Source organism: Salvelinus namaycush, chromosome 31 (genome assembly GCF_016432855.1).
Source record: "Salvelinus namaycush isolate Seneca chromosome 31, SaNama_1.0, whole genome shotgun sequence".
Classification (NCBI taxonomy): domain Eukaryota; kingdom Metazoa; phylum Chordata; class Actinopteri; order Salmoniformes; family Salmonidae; genus Salvelinus; species Salvelinus namaycush.
In genome coordinates this window covers 42,937,568-42,955,703 of record NC_052337.1, presented here as the reverse complement: position 1 = coordinate 42,955,703, position 18,136 = coordinate 42,937,568, and the positions used below count along the sequence as shown (strand labels likewise).

General features: G+C 46.5%; 2 protein-coding genes across 4 annotated transcripts in view; both read right to left on the bottom strand.

Moving 5' to 3' along the window:
• LOC120026363 (rab GTPase-activating protein 1-like) overlaps positions 1–18,136 on the bottom strand; it is a 137,853-nt gene that overhangs the window by 40,117 nt on the left and 79,600 nt on the right. For all 3 annotated transcript variants that reach the window (XM_038971203.1, XM_038971204.1, XM_038971206.1), the window contains 2 exons: positions 1,903–2,016; positions 866–940 (listed from right to left, as the gene is read on the bottom strand). In XM_038971203.1, coding sequence (XP_038827131.1) covers positions 866–940; positions 1,903–2,016 — 189 coding nt within the window. The remainder of the gene's footprint in view (positions 1–865; positions 941–1,902; positions 2,017–18,136) is intronic.
• LOC120026364 (probable G-protein coupled receptor 21) lies at positions 8,089–14,343 on the bottom strand. The gene has a single exon (XM_038971208.1). The coding sequence runs from the start codon at positions 13,414–13,416 to the stop codon at positions 12,325–12,327; it is 1,092 nt and encodes a 363-aa protein (XP_038827136.1). The 5' UTR covers positions 13,417–14,343; the 3' UTR covers positions 8,089–12,324.

Here is an 18,136-nt window from a genome sequence, read left to right as displayed (position 1 = left end):
GACTGGAACGAGCTGCGACAAACACTCAAACTGGACCGTTTTGTCTCCATCTCTTCATTCAAAGACTCAATCATGGACACTCCTACTGACAGTTGTGGCTGCTTCGCGTGATGTATTGTTGTCTCTACCATCTTGCTGCTGTTGTCTATGCCCAATAATGTGTGTACCCTGTGCTGCTGCCATGTTGTGTTGCTGCCATGTTGTTGTCATGTGTTGCTACCATGCTGTGTTGCTGCCTTGCTATGTTGTCATCTGAGGTCTCTCTTTATGTATTGTTGTGATGTCTGTTTTGTCCTATATATTTTTTTTATCCCAGTCCCCGCAGGAGGCCTTTTGCCTTTTGGTCGGCCGTCATTGTGAATATGAATTTGTTCTTAACTGACTTGCCTAGTTAAATAAAGGTTAAATAAAATAAACACTGGTCTGAGACATATCTGCATCAATGTTTACTGTCCTACACATCTATCTAATTGGAACAGTACTAAAACAATGCATCCGATCTGATTTCATAGATCAAAAACCTTTCGTTTAGGTTCAAAAGGAGAGGCATCTCTTGATGTAGGCAATCTAGGTACTAAGCCTGAAAGTTAATGTATCCCTGAAATAATAACAGAACAGTGCAGTTCACTGTCTATCCACTAGGTGTCAGTGTTTTAAATCAGAGAGAGGAGAGAGCTCTGGCACTGTGATGGCTGAGAGGCAGATGAGACATCTGCCCTGAACCTCCTCCAGCCTAGAGCACTCCATCACAGAACTGAGCCCGTGAGGAGAGAGGGAAGGAGAGCGAGAGAGAGAGCAAACGAGAGAGAGACAGACAGCATGTCTAGATCAGCTCTCAGCTCTGCTGTTGTCATGTGTAACTCACGTGCAGCAGCAGCACAGCAGCCAGGAAAGACTGCCCCTGGCAGTAGCCAATCTCCTCATCATACACTGAGTAGGCCTGGGGAGGAGAGAGGAACAAACGCGCAACGTTAGAGACAGGACCAGAGACGAGATGTTACTGCTATTGTAAAGTACATTCTCTGTATTACAATAAAATAATAATAACATGGTCATTTATCAGTTGCTTTTATCCAAAGCCACACGTCGTACAGAACTGTCAACATTGACAGTGACACATTAAGATGCAGAAATAAAACCCAGTGAGCCATTGGATCCACTACAACTCTCCGGAGAATTACCATTGGTCGTAACGGATGACATAATAAACTCCCTGAACTCTGAATGGAGATCGAGAGAGAGGGAGAGGGAGGTCTGAGCAGTAGCCTTCTAAGCTACTCTGTAAACCCTGTTATAATGATGAGCTGTCTGGCTGAAACAGTCAATGCTGAAACGCAGCGGTACAGCGGATATGGATCAAACGTACAGGGAGAGCGCACACACACACACACACACACACACACACACACACACAACTTTCTAACAGTCACAGAGAATCGAGAGTGAACCCAGTCAACCATACAGAAACACTGCTTCTTGGAATGTTCAATGATGGATCGAGACCCCCTGGCCAGTAGAGAAGACTCAAACCAAAACATTGACTCAGCTTAATCATTTTTGGGAACCCGGGCCTCAGTTGATCATTTTGAAATTGTTAGCCCCATTGACCCACTTCCGTAATTAGTATCCGAATCAAAAACCGAACTTTTCCCGTCAATAATAATACAGTCTCGATGGCGGAGTGCTTACTGCTCAGCCAAGCATTGGCGGTAGCTACAGGTTTTTTTGGCTCCAGTTTCAGTTTTTCTTCGCTTCTTATTCCAACTAATCTTTGAGCAGTCGCGGGACCGTCCCTCCTAGTAATGTGTTGTAATGCAATTTTTACGATTCTGAAGCGCGGCCATTTTCCCCTTGGGGATAATTCATCTGTCTTCTTCTCCTACTGCTCCCTCCTCTCCTCACCTTGCAGATCTTGTAGAGTGAGTCTTGGCCGTCTCCTCCAGTGTCCTTGAAATAGTCGTGAGCTGGAAAAGTCCGGTTAATGTCTCTGGTGATGGCACTGTCCTGGGGAGACTCCTGGGAGGGTCAGACAAGAGAAAAGGGAGAAAAGAAGGGAACGAGAGAAAGGAAACGGTCAGTGAAGTCCATAAAGTTACATTTAAATTGGCTGTTCCCCTGGAGTTATAACTTCCCCAATCAGCCACTGACTCTGTACATAAAGTCCAGTAAGCGCCTAAGGAATCCAACCAGCTGAAGAGTAAGGAAGCAAACGGTACAAAATCCTCCACATCACAATACCAGACCAGTCAACAGACCTTTCTGCTCTGGCTCCACCAGGGGACAGTGTTCTATGGTAAATGCAGCCTCTCAGTCAGTCTCTCTGGGAGAAGAGAGGGGGGATGGGAGGGGAGAGGCAGAGGGGAGAGGAAAGGCCACTGAACACAGCATACAGTGGGGCCTGGAATAATTGGATCCCTTGATAAAGATGAGCAAAAAATACTATAAAATAAATAACAAATACTGAGCTATATTGAATGCAAAAAAAAAAAAAAGGCGATATATTTTATACTAATACAATTGCTCAGAGAAAGAGATTTTGCTTTTAACAAAAAAAAATAAAAAAATCTTTAAAAAAATAACGATCAAAATAATAGGATTCCCTATTTTAAATCAATACTCCAGCACCCCCCTTTGACAAGATAACGCCACTGAGCCTTTTTCTAAAATGTTTTATTAGATTGGAGAACACATTGGGAGGGATCTTAGACCATTCCTCCATACAGAATCTTTCCAGATCCTTAATTTCCTTCGCCTGCTCTTACGGACTGCCCTCTTCAATTCAAACCACAGGTTTTCAAATGGGGTTCAAGTCTGGAAACTTGATTTTGTTGTCAATTAACCATTTCTTTGTAGATTTCTGATGTGTGCTTGGGGTTGTCTTGCTGGAAGATTCCCTTGCAGCCGAGTTTCGCCCAATGGTCTCCCAGCCCGCTTTTGATGTTTCATCGCCCCTATCATGTTCAGTTAAGAGGTACCGTGAGAAGGAATCACAAAGTACCTAATATGTATTCTGTACCATTGACTGGCACGCTCAGCCTGTCTCTCGGGGTCTCTCCAGTGACTAACGTGTTGTCTCGAGGACAGTGCATTGTTTTTCGTGCAGGCAGGTTTGGCTGCCGCAGTGGCACAAAGAGCTAAATAACTTTTAGAACAGTGTTGCTTCCGGACAAATCTATTTACAGAGGAAAAGTGAATGCAAATAACTTTAATGAAAGTATGTTTGATAGAAATACTATGATGTGAAGAAGGGAAAAAAAAGAGATTAAATGACACAGACGGGTGTGAATGGATCCTCTCAGCTCAGGTCCGGTTACCAGCCGCCCTCCATGTTATTGTGCTCACCTTACAGCAGTCCTTCTCAAATAGTGGGGCGCGCCCCCCTGGGGGGGCTCGGAGCGATGCCAGGGACGTGTGACCCCGGGGAACATGCTTTTTTTTGCCGCAGGGAGTAGTTTTTTTTGTTGCACCGAACAAGAGCACACAGCACAGAGCAGGAGATATGAAGTGCAGATAACAAACCCAGAGACACCATGGAAAAATATTTAACAGGGATGAAAAGAAAGGCGGAGAGAGACGGAGATAATGAGACAAACGTAAGTCTCCCGAAAGCTAAGACGAGGAAATATGACGAAGCGTATGTAGCGCTTGGCTTCACTGTGACTACGGTGGGAGACGAGGAAAGACCGGTATGTTTACTGTGTCTAAAAATGTTGGCAGCGGACAGCATGAAGCCAAATAAATTAAGGCGTCACTTAAAGACATTACACCCCAATCACGCTGATAAGCCGCTTGAGTTTTTTCAGCAAAAACGTGGCGAATATTGCCAACAATCGTCCCGCTTTGTGAATGCTACTTCAGTAAACCAGCGAGCACTGTTAGCATCATATAAGGTGGCGTACCAAATTGCTCAGTGTAAAAAAAAACACTCCATAGCAGAGGAGCTGATACTGCCTGCAGCATTAGACATGGTCTGTCATGCTGGATGACGCAAGTGCTGCAAAAATAAAAACTATCCCTCTGTCCAATGACACTGTCGCCAGATGTATAAATGACATTGCTATCTTCAAGAACAGCTGGTAGATAAACTCAAAGACAAACGTTTTGCCTTACAGTTCGATGAAGCAACTGACAGCAACAAAGACTGTTTGTTTATCGCTTATGTACGTTTTGACATGACAAACTCCCTGTGTGAGGATCTACTTTTTTGTAAATATGTCAGAGACAGAGCCACAGCTGAAGAGCTATTCAAAATGCTGGACTGCTTCCTGACTGAGAATGGGCTAAAGTGGGAGAACTGCATTGGTGTTTGCAGTGATGGTGCACAGACCATGGCAGGGATGAGAAAAGGACTTCGGGCACTCATCAAGAAGGCCTTACCTAATGCTGAGTGGACACACTGTGTTATACACAGAGAAGCACTGGCATCAAGGCACCTTTCCTCTGAATTAAGTGAGGTTATGACTGACATTGTAGGTGTAGTCAATTTTATAAAGACCAGACCACTAAAAAAGAGTCTTCTCTGCTATCTGTGAGGAGATGGGAGCTGAACATCAAGCTGTGCTGTTTCACAGTGAAGCAAGGTGGCTGTCACGAGGAAAAGTCTTGTCCCGAGTTTTTGAGCTCAGAGAGCAGATAAGAATGTTTTTGGAGCAGGAGCACAAGTATGACCTCGCAGAAAATTTTTGTGATGAGAACTTCCTGGCAAAACTGGCCTACTCGAGTGACATATTTGGAAAGCTAAATGAACTAAATCTACAGCTTCAAGGGAAAGATAAACACCTCCCTCAGGTCACAGACAACATCAGCTCTTTCACTCGAAAGCTTGCAATGTGGGGCGGGCGACTTGATGAAGGAAATACTGATTCATTCGAGAACCTGCGTGAATTTGTTGACACTACTGACTATGATGCCACCTCAGTGATTCCATATATTAAGGAGCATATTTCATCACTGATGGGATTCTTTAAAAAGTACTTCCCTGAAAACAGTTCCCAATATGACTGGGTGAGAGATCCTTTCAATGCACCAGCTCCAACTGGTTTCAGCTCTGCAGAGGAGGACCAGTTCATTGATATGACGTCTGATTCCACATTGAGACTGAGGTTCACATCACAGACACCGAGTGAATTCTGGCTGAGTGTAGAGGCAGTATCCACTCTTAGGGCAGAGGGCCATGGGTATTCTTCTTCCTTTTGCAACATCTTATCTTTGTGAGACTGGCTTCTCTGCTGTTGCTGCACTGAAGACCAAGTACAGGTCCCAGCTAAACATTGAGCAGGAGCTGAGAGTTGCAGTATCATGCTTCAAACCCCGCTTCGAAAAGCTGTGCTCTGCAAAACGTGCTCATTGTAGCCATTAATCCTGACTTCCTCATTTTGATTTTAAAAAAATAATCAGCACAAATTGTTTTATTCATTTTTGTTTTATAGGTCAACGTGTTTCATATATTGTGCTCCTGAGTTAATGTTGCTGATCAATTTGAATTTATTATTATTTATTGATTATATTTAATTAAAATGTTCAGTATCAAATGGTCAAAAAAAAAAAAAAAGTTTAAATAAGGTTTGAATTTGTTTGTTTTTTTCAGGCAAATTGATGCACTTTAAGTCTTTTCTGTTACAGACTAAAAAACAACGTTAATAAAGTTATTCTTTGTTGTAAGTTGATCTATATTTCTTTATTTTGTATTTTTTTGTTTTCTTTAATGTTAATAAGGATACAATGTTATGCAGAGGTGTACTTATAACAATTTTATAGACAAATTATACTATTTACAGTCGCGGCGGAGAGTTGGGGGGCGCGAAATGTTTACTTCTTCCTAGGGGGGGGCGTAACAGAAAATAATTGAGAAGCACTGCCTTACAGTAACACATGTAGTACACGTCAGATGGCAACCGGGCTTATTACGACAGCCAGAGTGGAACCCAGGCGGTATTGACATGTTTCCCCCCAGGTATCCCTATTCTGACGCAGCGCCACACGGAATGGAATTACTGTATTTACAGTACAAACACGTATGGGCACACAAACGGACAGACACACAGACAGACAACTCTGCAGCGCCCTTTTCAAATATTAATTACCCCCGGGTTCCATTATTGATGCTCTGTTTATCTGGAACAGAACAGCATTTAAATAATGCACATATTCCACACACAGCTACACAGTCTCAGTCAGTCACTGAGCTGAGCCAGTCAGCCAGTGACTTAGGGGCAGATTCAGCACTAGATATCTGGACCAATATGGCAGACAGTATTTACACAATAACGGTGAGAGTCACTGGCTGACTGACTGGCTCAGCACTGCACAGAGGAAATGATTCAGCACTAGCTACAGTACCAGGTAGTAGTTACCAGCACCATTATTACGGCTGGATGTCAGGTCACCAACAGACCAATTTTAGTTATCGTCCTGAAGTGTGGCAGTGTGCGCCCTCGTTTACTCCTCTTCAAGGATTTAAAAGCACATAAGAAATGTGGTACACTTTTCTAGCATGAGAGCTACTTTTAAATGATGAAAAATGTCGTGAGCTACTGTTTTTTTAACCTTTCAAATAGACACTATGTATTTTCCCAAATTCTGTTTTCTTGATCATTTTTCCCCGTTTTTATTTTTTACTATCGAATTACAATTATTCATAGAGAAACAATGACATTTGATGTTCTGAGTCCATGTCAATGCTGAAATCACATCAGAAGACCATTTGTTTTAGGACATGTTGTTGGTCTAGCTAGTCATCGCAGACATAGACACGTTTTTATATATCATCTCCCCCCCCTCATAAAATCAGCAAATTATGCCTTTATTACTCATGTACACCAACTTTGCAACAACTGGACCCAACCCACCAACTCCCTCTCTCCTTCCATCCTAATCTCCATCAAGCTTTCTGTTCCTACTTCCAAAGAGGAAGACTGAAACCAAAAGAAAGCAAGCAGGAGAAGAATGGACGGAAGAAAAGAAGAATAAACAAAGACCTAAGTGGTGGACGGACTTCTCCTCTCCTTCCAGCCATTGCGCCACACCCTAGGGGTAGTAGGGGGTGGCTAACATCAATGCATGTGTCCCAAATGGCACCCTATTCCCTATATAGGGCACTACTTTTGACCACAGCCCTATGGGGTCAAAAGGAGTGCACTATATAAGGATATAGGGATGTAGCGCTGGACTGAGGCCTGTGAGCCATTGGTCTCCATCACCGATAAGGATCCATGTTTATGTTCGGGAGGGTTATCTCGGGCTCTGAGACACTTTAAAAAGCCCAGTGACATAACACCAATTAGCCTCTGTCCATCTAGAGCCTTCGCGTGAATGGGGAGAGAAAAAAACACATTGTTAGTGATGGAGAGAGATGGTGTGTGTGTCTGTGTGTGTGTGTGACTTCTGCAGGAAGCACTTTAACCTGTTCCTCCATTGTTTACAGCTCAGGTTTATTCTGACCCAACACAATGGCTGAAATGGCATTTTGTTTTTTTTTACTTAGGGCTGATTATGAGACCTGGAGTGGGGCGATGAAAGCCCTACTCCAGGAAGTATGGTGGGAGGGAGAGAAAGAGGGGAGGAGGAGGAAGGGTGGTAGAGAGGGCTCTCCTCCGTCTCCTACTCAGGCCCTGTGTGGCGGAGCAACCTGCCCTCCCTCAGACAGCCACCCTCAGCCCTGAATACAGAGCCAGGCTGGGCAGAGGTGTCTGTGTGTGTATAGGGTGTGGTACTGTTCCTTTCCTCTGTACAGCCGGCTAGCTCCTCTGGCTCCAGCTAACAGGCTAGCTAACAGGCAGGGAGCTAAGAATAACCCACATATGAAAAAAGCTCTTCTTCAGATGAACTTTGCCTGATTTCACAAATAATGTACAGGACCTGAAAGACTGAAGATGTGGTGAAAGCTGATCCCTGGTATTCTATTTGTGGTAACGATAAGTCGATAGCATACACAAACACGTGTCCATCATGTGCAGGTATGCATTTGTGGTAACACTGACACACACACACGCCCATATAGTGTACAAGCACATCTCAGTGAGCCCACAAGCACGCACACGTCCACGTTTTCTCAAAGCACAAAGCAAGAATAACAAGCAGGAAGTGTGATTCCTTTAGATAAGATCACATTTATTTGCTCAGTGCAGAATAATACACCAGAATAGAAATATCTCCAGACAACTCTACAACATGACATCATTACAAGGCTCATGGTACTGAGTTAGTTAACTAGCCTTAAATAACACGGAGAACATGATTATGTTTAAGCCCCACAACATTCAGTTTACCCAGCATTTGCGATGAATAATCGAAACATTGAATAGAGTTCAACCAATGTTAAACATCACTTTTTTTTTTTTTAAGTCACATTTTCAACCATGTTTTGGGACATTTCCAGCCAAACGGCCTTCTTGTTAATGTGTCTTTTCTCCTCTTAATCTGATAAAGAGCTGAGCCACTTAAAACAGCCGGGTCATGAGCTAGCCATTAAGAGAGCCTGGCCTGACAATTTAGAGCATTAAGAAAATACATATGAGAAAATTCAATAAGGACATGTTGGCTAACAGAAGGGAAAACAGTGTGTGTGTGTGTGTGTGTGTGTGTGTGTGTGTGTGTGTGTGTGTGTGTGTGTGTGTGTGTGTGTGTGTGTGTGTGTGTGTGTGTGTGTGCACCCTGTGTGCGTGGGTGTGTAGTCCTCTAGTAAAGCTTGGGCCACAAAACTGTCCCAGATTTGGCATGGACGTTTCCAGCATCATATCAGGTCTCACAACATCCTAATATGGCACTGTCGAGAGCAGGTCATTGTGGGAGTTTGAGTCCCCGGGATCACTAGCCCTAGCACTTTGATGTTTTCCCACAGGAAAAAGAAAAAGGACTTGCCGTGGTTCTTTGGCATTGAAATGTCCCCAAAAACGTACATCAGCAAAATTCAAAGCAAGAAACCTTTCCCCCAGTTTTGCCCCTTTCTAAAGTACCGTCAACTGACTGCTGGATTGAATAGAGTTCAACTAAACTGACACCTAGATGGAGATACTGTCAGATGTTGAACTCATATCTTCCTCAAAAGAAGAACACCCGAATTCTCTTTTAAATACACAACAATATTAGTAAATCCATTAACCTGAAAGCATGGAAAATGGTATACAAATGTAAGGAATTGTTTAAGAAGTAGAAATCCACCTCAACGGAATACTAAGTGGTCAGTATCTGAAAGAATAAGAGCCTGTTCGAAAGTACAACAGTAGGAAACCCAATCAATATTTGGCATACTTCCGTGAGCAAATATTTGTTTTGAGAGAACTGAGCCGCCTGTCAGTATCCAACAGACTAAAAAAGACCCAAACATTAACAAAAAAACCTATGCATTCGCACATCAAACATAGTAGCATACAAAGCACCCACACACACACACACATCCCCAAAGGGCAGAAGAGTCACGGAGAAAGTCATGTGAAAGTAATAAAGCGGTGAACAGCGTGTGATGACTCTGGCAGAAACACTATTATTACCAGGATATCACTAACAGTTCAGGAACATCACATGGTCAATAGAGAGAAACAGATCTATTGTTTCAATAACCGGTGGTAAAATGTAGATATATATATATATATTTTTAAATGCATTGATTGTGTCTGATAGGCCTACGTGTTGTCGTTCTTCAGTAAAACGGACAAAATGGAGGAACGATGAACGTATTGCACTGTGCCCTTTGACTGCGCGAAGGCAGTCTCCAAAAGTGTTTGTAGTTTGACGATATTTGAATTGTGAGCTTTCTTATTCGAATCACCTCATCAAATATATACAGTAGGCAAAACATGCATAAGACTATGTATGTACACATTTGAAATGTAACATGGACCTTTAGCCTACATAAAGATGAACAGCACTGTATTCATTGCAGAGGCAGCCTAACAATACAGTAGTCCAACTCAATGTCTGTCCATACCGTCATCACTGCAAAATTCCTAACATGGAAACTTCCATTTAAAAAAATCCCCCTAAATTACACGTTATTTCTCTCTACATCTCTCATTCCGTCTCGTTCTTTTTGAAATATATAACATCTAACACACATTCAACTTTGGTCAACTAAGAAAATAAAGCTACTAATTATATTGTATATTTGGCTCCCAAATGGAGGAGTAGGCTACCATAAAAAGAGAGAGAAAAGTTAAGAGGCCAAAGCCTGTGAAAGGTCTAATAAATATCTAGTAACATTGGACCAAAAACAGTTGAACATAGAGATCATCATTTCTATCTGTTTCATTGTACTGTATAGTAATGCAGCCCTACAGGTTCCTGTGTTACACGTTACATCCCGAATGGCACCCTATTCCCTATCTAGTACACTACTTTTGACCAGAGCCCTATTGGGTCCTGGTCAAAAGTAGTGCACTATATAGTGAATAGGGTGCCAATTGTAGGGCTGCATTACTATACAGACAATACTTTACGACACTTGGCCAGGGGCAGATGTTCCTCAGCTAACAGAAGCTCACAGCTTTCTCAACATTCACCATCAACATTCACTGTCATTAACCCATGGCCAAACTATAACGCCGTCACGTCACCGTTAACGCGAGTCGCAGTTTAACAACTCACGACGATGTATGAGACATGCTATATACAACATGAAAAAGCAGCACGTCCGCGAAGCGGGGATCGCTTGAGTCTATTTTCCACGACAGGGAGAGCATTGCAGAGACGTCGATGCACAGAAACAAGCACATACTATCAAAGATAAATTCACAAATAATAACAAAAAATTCATCGTGCCCACATTAAAATCGTATTTTAGGCTGGTATTAACTTTCTTTACTTCCAACTTGACGCAATTGTTGTCGCCTAACCACCAAAGTAAATTATTCTCATCATTCTCCTTTGTTGTTATGGCGCAACAGGCAACATGGCCTCAGAGAAAGACGTATAATACTATACGTCCCGAAGAAGTTAATTCATCCAATTCGTATGCAATTGTGCGACCGGGTAAGACGAATGATACTATAGACAATATCCTATAATCATATGATATTGTACAACCGCAATTGCATTCATAATGTAACGTAATATATCATACTAAAAAGAAATGTCACAGATCTATGTACAGAATAATACGAATTGCCCTGAGACCACGTTGAGTAACCAGATAATTGGAAAATAAAATTTGACATCGAAAATAAAATCAGATGTGGATGTTCGCTCATTCTTTCAGAAAGTCTCATCGGAAAAATCTTAGATAATGAAGACAGTAAAGGTCACTAATCAGGCCAACTTGTATTGGCTTGTTAATACCGGATGCAACAGACAAAGGGGCAATGCATTTGGAGATGATAAACTACTCTGAAACTTAAACAATCAATTGTCAATCAATCTTCTGCTTTGACACAGCGACCACATTCTCCTCATAAGTGAACTGGAACGTACTGTCTGCAATGTACTTTGGTTACAGAGTCAGACAGGCTCTGATGATAAGGAAGCTTGTTGAAACAAAAGTCATCCAGTCAATGATTACTCTGATCCCTCGCTAGTAAACTAGTCCTGGTGTTTAAACCTCTAAACAAAGTGGTCCTCCCTTTCTCTGCCCGTACCTCTGCCTCAGAACAGCCCAGATATAAATTAATTATGAAGTAACTTGCTTCTCTTCAGAGTCTGAGCTTGCTGCACCCTTCAGAGCACAATATTGTAAATATTCAGTTTCCGTGTTTAAATAAAAACCACAAGGGAAAACATTTAAATAAGTTATTGACAGCTCCCCTTAGCTCAGTATTGAAGTGTTTTTCAGTTTTTTAAATTATGTGAGTACTTTGTTGCATTTAATACACTGTAGTCATGGCACAAATACACATTGTTTCACAAACTGCTAGGAAGATACACAGTCTCAAACATATTTCTCCCATAAGAACATGTGTTCTTGTGTTCTTACAGTTTGTGTTTTTGGCAAGTACTGTCAGAAGGGAGGTGTTCAATCAACTAACACTCCATCCACGGCAAAACGCTGAAACAACGTAGCCATAGCTCTGTCATCCGTAACTGGAGTCAAAGGTTAGGGTCATGTACTTCCACATCCTTATTCTGACTCTCACTCCCCCTCCATGTTCTACCTCTCTCATGGCAGAGGCTGGGCTGTACTTCCCACGCGGGGCTCAAAGCGCTCAGGTCCTGGAGCCGATCCTGTCAGAGCCAGCTGTAGCCAGGAACGCAAACATCCAACTGTCTGGAAACAACCGTAGCAACACAACTTCCTGTGAAGCCTGTTCCCCTTAGCGCAGCATCAACATGGGACACACTTAGTGCTTTAGCAACACGACACACTGACTCGACCGTCACACGGGTCTCTGGGAGGTCCTACACATGGCATGTGGAGCGTGTGCAGACTGGCCCCTGTCCGTGCCCCGGCCCAGGGCCAAAAGGATTCTTACTGTCCACACGCTGCACGCAGAATGAACATAGCCGTTTTAAACCCTTCCGGAAGGCACTGTTGGTTAGACTATAGATCAGACAGTTACAGAAGCTGTTGCTGATAGCCAGCCAGGTGGTGAGGAACGAGGCGACGGGGTGACGGTAGATTCCAGCGCTCTCCAACAGGAAGTACAGGATGTAGGGAAGCCAGAGGAGATAGAAAACGCTGGTGATGCGAAACAGCACCATGGCGTAGCGTTTGTCCGTGCACGCCGGCGCGTGCTGCGGCTGGCCATCCTGTCCCAGAGAGCTCTCCTGCGTGCTGAAGCGGGCGCGGCGCTCGCTGATCTCCTTCGTGTGTTGCCGGCAGATACGGAAGATGTTGGCGTAGGTGAAGCAGACCGTCATGGCGGCCGGCACGTAGAGCAGCGCCACGATGAACGACGTGAAGAGCGGCTTTGTCCCCCACTCCATGGCACACCACTCCACCACGTCGCCATGGTAGCCAGGCTTCCCCCAGCCGAAGAAGGAGGGCAGGAAGACGAGGGCGGAGTAGAGCCAGATGAGGAGGATGCACACGCGGATCCGGCACGGTGTCACCAGTGTAGCATACGACAGCGGCCGCGTTATCGCCATGTAGCGGTCCACGCTAACGCACGCCAGTGACGCCATGGAAACGCTCTTCAACACGGAAACCATGTAACCAAACACCTTACAGGTGAGCTCTTCATCCAGCCCTTTCAGGTGGTGGAGGAGGGAGAGGGAAGGGATGAGGCAGCTGACCCCAACTAACAAGTCTGCGTAGGCCATGGTCTGGATGAAGGCGCTAGTGGTGTGGTGGTGGAGCAGTGGAGCACAGTGGAAGACAAAGATCACCACCAGGTTGCCAGAGATGATGAGAACTGTGAGGAGCAAGATGATGGCCACCTCTAAAAGACAGGTGTTGAAGATCTGGGAGTAGCCCATGTCTAGGAGGCAGAAAGGAGAGCCGCTCTGGTTCAGGAGCTCAAGGTCCAGCAGGTCCAAAGAAGAGTTCATCTTGCAGCCAGTGAGCCTTCTGAAAGCCCCTGGTCTGAAACCAGATCCAGAGACAGAGGACTGGAACTTGGCTGGGGATGGTCAATGGCTGGTCCAAGTCCTAGCTCAGCAGCAGACCAGGTTGGTGCCCCGAAGAGAGGAGCTGTGTTCCCTCTGCCATGTCAGCAGCAATGTGAGGACTAGCCCTCGCCCACGATCAGGGACTAGGGAGTCTCCCAGGGCACCCCTCACTGCACAGACACAGAGGAGTCACACAGAGAAGGACACAGATAGCAGAGGACAAATACTCTGGCAGGCTCTCATCCTACTTCTCGTTCTCTCCTCAGAAAAGACACAGCCAACACGTGCAGCGCTGTGTGCCTGCTGCATGAAGAGCAGGGTGAAAATATATATAAAAAGGTCAAACAAGTTTCATTATCTTTGCTTACTATAATACCGGTTTGTCTCGTAAAAATGCAGTCACATGTTCCCCAATATCTCAGGTGATATAGAGTCCGATGTTTCCAGAGAATGTTGTGTCCTCTCCTTCAGTCTTTTCCTCCGAACACGGACAGCTCAGACGGATAGTGTCCAAAGAGTCGAAACCACCCGCTCTGCTAATCTCCGCAGGAACTTCAGCAGAAAGGAGAAAAGCAAGGAAATTCTCATCCACTCTTCTCACTCAGGCTCTCCCGGTCTCTCTCACGCCGGGAACAGAGAGTATAAATGTTAAATGTAAATGATTGAGGATGAAGGAGTAGCCTCAAGCAGGTGATTGGCATTTTAAACAGAGTCCAGGTCTCCTCAGAGAGGCAGCAGCGGCATATGGTGGAAATGAGAGAGCAGGAGCAGGCATACCGATGCAGAAACCCAGTCTCTCTCTCTTCTGTGGAGTTGATTCAGCCTTGTTTCTCTCGCTCTGTCTCTCTCTCCTTTGGGCTCTGTCTCTCTCTCTTTCGCTCTCTCTCTTTCGCTCTCTCTCTCGCGGTCTCTCTCTCGCGGTCTCTGTCTCGCGGTCTCTGTCTCGCGGTCTCTGTCTCGCGGTCTCTGTCTCGCGGTCTCTGTCTCGCGGTCTCTGTCTCGCGGTCTCTGTCTCCGTGAGTGAATGAGAGACCATCTCTCTGACTCCGTCTCTATCACTCACTCGGTCTCCCTCGGCCTCTCTCACTCACTCGGTCTCTCTCTCTCACTCACTCGGTCTCTCTCTCTCACTCGCTCACTCGGTCTCTCTCTCTCACTCGGTCTCTCTCTCTCACTCGCTCACTCGGTCTCTCTCTCTCGTTCACTCGGTCTCTCTCTCTCGTTCACTCGGTCTCTCTCTCTCGTTCACTCGGTCTCTCTCTCTCGTTCACTCGGTCTCTCTCTCTCGTTCACTCGGTCTCGCTCACTCGGTCTCGCTCGCTCACTCGGTCTCGCTCGCTCACTCGGTCTCGCTCGCTCACTCGGTCTCGCTCACTCACTCGGTCTCTCTCACTCGGTCTCTCTCACTCGGTCTCTCTCACTCGGTCTCTCTCACTCGGTCTCTCACTCACTCGGTGTCTCACTCACTCACTCGGTGTCTCACTCACTCACTCGGTGTCTCTCACTCACTCACTCGGTGTCTCTCACTCACTCACTCGGTGTCTCTCACTCACTCACTCGGTGTCTCTCACTCACTCACTCGGTGTCTCTCACTCACTCACTCGGTGTCTCTCACTCACTCACTCGGTGTCTCTCACTCACTCACTCGGTGTCTCTCACTCACTCACTCGGTGTCTCTCACTCACTCACTCGGTGTCTCTCACTCACTCACTCGGTGTCTCTCACTCACTCACTCGGTGTCTCTCACTCACTCACTCGGTGTCTCTCACTCACTCACTCGGTGTCTCTCACTCACTCACTCGGTGTCTCTCACTCACTCACTCGGTGTCTCTCACTCACTCACTCGGTGTCTCTCTCACTCACTCACTCGGTGTCTCTCTCACTCACTCGGTGTCTCTCTCACTCACTCGGTGTCTCTCTCACTCACTCGGTGTCTCTCTCACTCACTCGGTGTCTCTCTCACTCACTCGGTGACTCTCTCACTCACTCGGTGTCTCTCTCTCTCACTCGGTGTCTCTCTCTCTCACTCGGTGTCTCTCTCACTCGGTGTCTCTCTCACTCGGTGTCTCTCTCACTCGGTGTCTCTCTCACTCGGTCTCTCTCACTCACTCACTCGGTCTCTCTCACTCACTCACTCACTCACTCACTCGGTCTCACTCACTCACTCGGTCTCACTCACTCACCCGGTCTCTCTCACCCGGTCTCTCTCACCCGGTCTCACTCACTCGGTCTCGCTCACTCACTCACTCACTCGGTCTCACTCACTCACTCGGTCTCACTCACTCGGTCTCACTCACTCGGTCTCACTCACTCACTCACTCAGTCTCTCTCACACTCGGTGTCTCTCTCACTCGGTCTCTCTCACTCACTCACTCGGTCTCTCTCACTCACTCGGTCTCACTCACTCACTCGGTCTCACTCACTCACTCGGTCTCACTCACTCACTCGGTCTCACTCACTCACTCGGTCTCACTCACTCACCCGGTCTCTCTCACCCGGTCTCTCTCACCCGGTCTCACTCACTCGGTCTCGCTCACTCACTCACTCACTCGGTCTCACTCACTCACTCGGTCTCACTCACTCGGTCTCACTCACTCGGTCTCACTCACTCGGTCTCACTCACTCACTCACTCAGTCTCTCTCACTCACTCACTCAGTCTCTCTCACTCACTCACTCAGTCTCTCTCACTCACTCACTCAGTCTCACTCACTCAGTCTCTCTCACTCACTCACTCACTCAGTCTCTCTCACTCACTCAGTCTCTCTCACTCACTCACTCAGTCTCTCTCACTCACTCACTCAGTCTCTCTCACTCACTCACTCAGTCTCTCTCACTCACTCACTCAGTCTCTCTCACTCACTCACTCAGTCTCTCTCACTCACTCAGTCTCTCTCACTCACTCACTCACTCAGTCTCTCTCTCTCACTCACTCACTCAGTCTCTCTCTCTCACTCACTCACTCAGTCTCTCTCTCTCTCACTCACTCACAGTCTCCCTCACTCACTCACTCAGTCTCCCTCACTCACTCACTCACTCACTCAGTCTCTCTCACTCACTCACTCAGTCTCTCTCACTCACTCACTCAGTCTCTCTCACTCACTCACTCAGTCTCACTCACTCACTCAGTCTCACTCACTCACTCACTCAGTCTCACTCACTCACTCAGTCTCACTCACTCACTCAGTCTCACTCACTCAGTCTCTCTCACTCACTCAGTCTCACTCACTCACCCACTCAGTCTCTCTCACTCACCCACTCACTCAGTCTCTCTCTCTCACTCACTCACTCACTCAGTCTCTCTCACTCACTCACTCAGTCTCTCTCACTCACTCACTCAGTCTCTCTCACGTCTCTCTCACTCACTCACTCAGTCTCTCTCACTCACTCACTCAGTCTCTCTCACTCACTCACTCAGTCTCTCTCACTCACTCAGTCTCTCTCACTCACTCACTCACTCAGTCTCTCTCTCTCACTCACTCACTCAGTCTCTCTCTCTCACTCACTCACTCAGTCTCTCTCTCTCTCACTCACTCACAGTCTCCCTCACTCACTCACTCAGTCTCCCTCACTCACTCACTCACTCACTCAGTCTCTCTCACTCACTCACTCAGTCTCTCTCACTCACTCACTCAGTCTCTCTCACTCACTCACTCAGTCTCACTCACTCACTCAGTCTCACTCACTCACTCACTCAGTCTCACTCACTCACTCAGTCTCACTCACTCACTCAGTCTCACTCACTCAGTCTCTCTCACTCACTCAGTCTCACTCACTCACCCACTCAGTCTCTCTCACTCACCCACTCACTCAGTCTCTCTCTCTCACTCACTCACTCACTCAGTCTCTCTCACTCACTCACTCAGTCTCTCTCACTCACTCACTCAGTCTCTCTCACGTCTCTCTCACTCACTCACTCAGTCTCTCTCACTCACTCACTCAGTCTCTCTCACTCACTCACTCACTCAGTCTCTCTCACTCGGTCTCGGAGTCTCACTCACTCGGTCTCGGAGTCTCACTCACTCGGTCTCGGAGTCTCACTCACTCGGTCTCGGAGTCTCACTCACTCGGTCTCACTCGCTCACTCTGTCTCTCTCGCTCACTCTGTCTCTCTCGCTCACTCTGTCTCTCTCGCTCACTCTGTCTCTCTCGCTCACTCTGTCTCTCTCGCTCACTCGGTCTCTCTCGCTCACTCGGTCTCTCTCGCTCACTCGGTCTCGCTCGCTCACTCGGTCTCGCTCGCTCACTCGGTCTCGCTCGCTCACTCGGTCTCGCTCGCTCACTCGGTCTCGCTCGCTCACTCGGTCTCGCTCGCTCACTCGGTCTCGCTCGCTCACTCGGTCTCGCTCGCTCACTCGGTCTCGCTCACTCACTCGGTCTCGCTCACTCACTCGGTCTCGCTCACTCACTCGGTCTCGCTCACTCACTCGGTCTCACTCACTCACTCGGTCTCACTCACTCGGTCTCACTCACTCGGTCTCACTCACTCGGTCTCACTCACTCGGTCTCACTCACTCACTCACTCGGTCTCACTCACTCACTCACTCGGTCTCACTCACTCACTCGGTCTCTCTCACCCGGTCTCTCTCACCCGGTCTCACTCACCCGGTCTCACTCACTCGGTCTCGCTCACTCACTCGGTCTCTCTCACTCGGTCTCTCT

Excerpts from the sequence above, each read along its gene's own strand:
- LOC120026364 (XM_038971208.1), bottom strand. The coding sequence starts at position 13,416 with ATGAACTCTTCTTTGGACCTGCTGGACCTTGAGCTCCTGAACCAGAGC.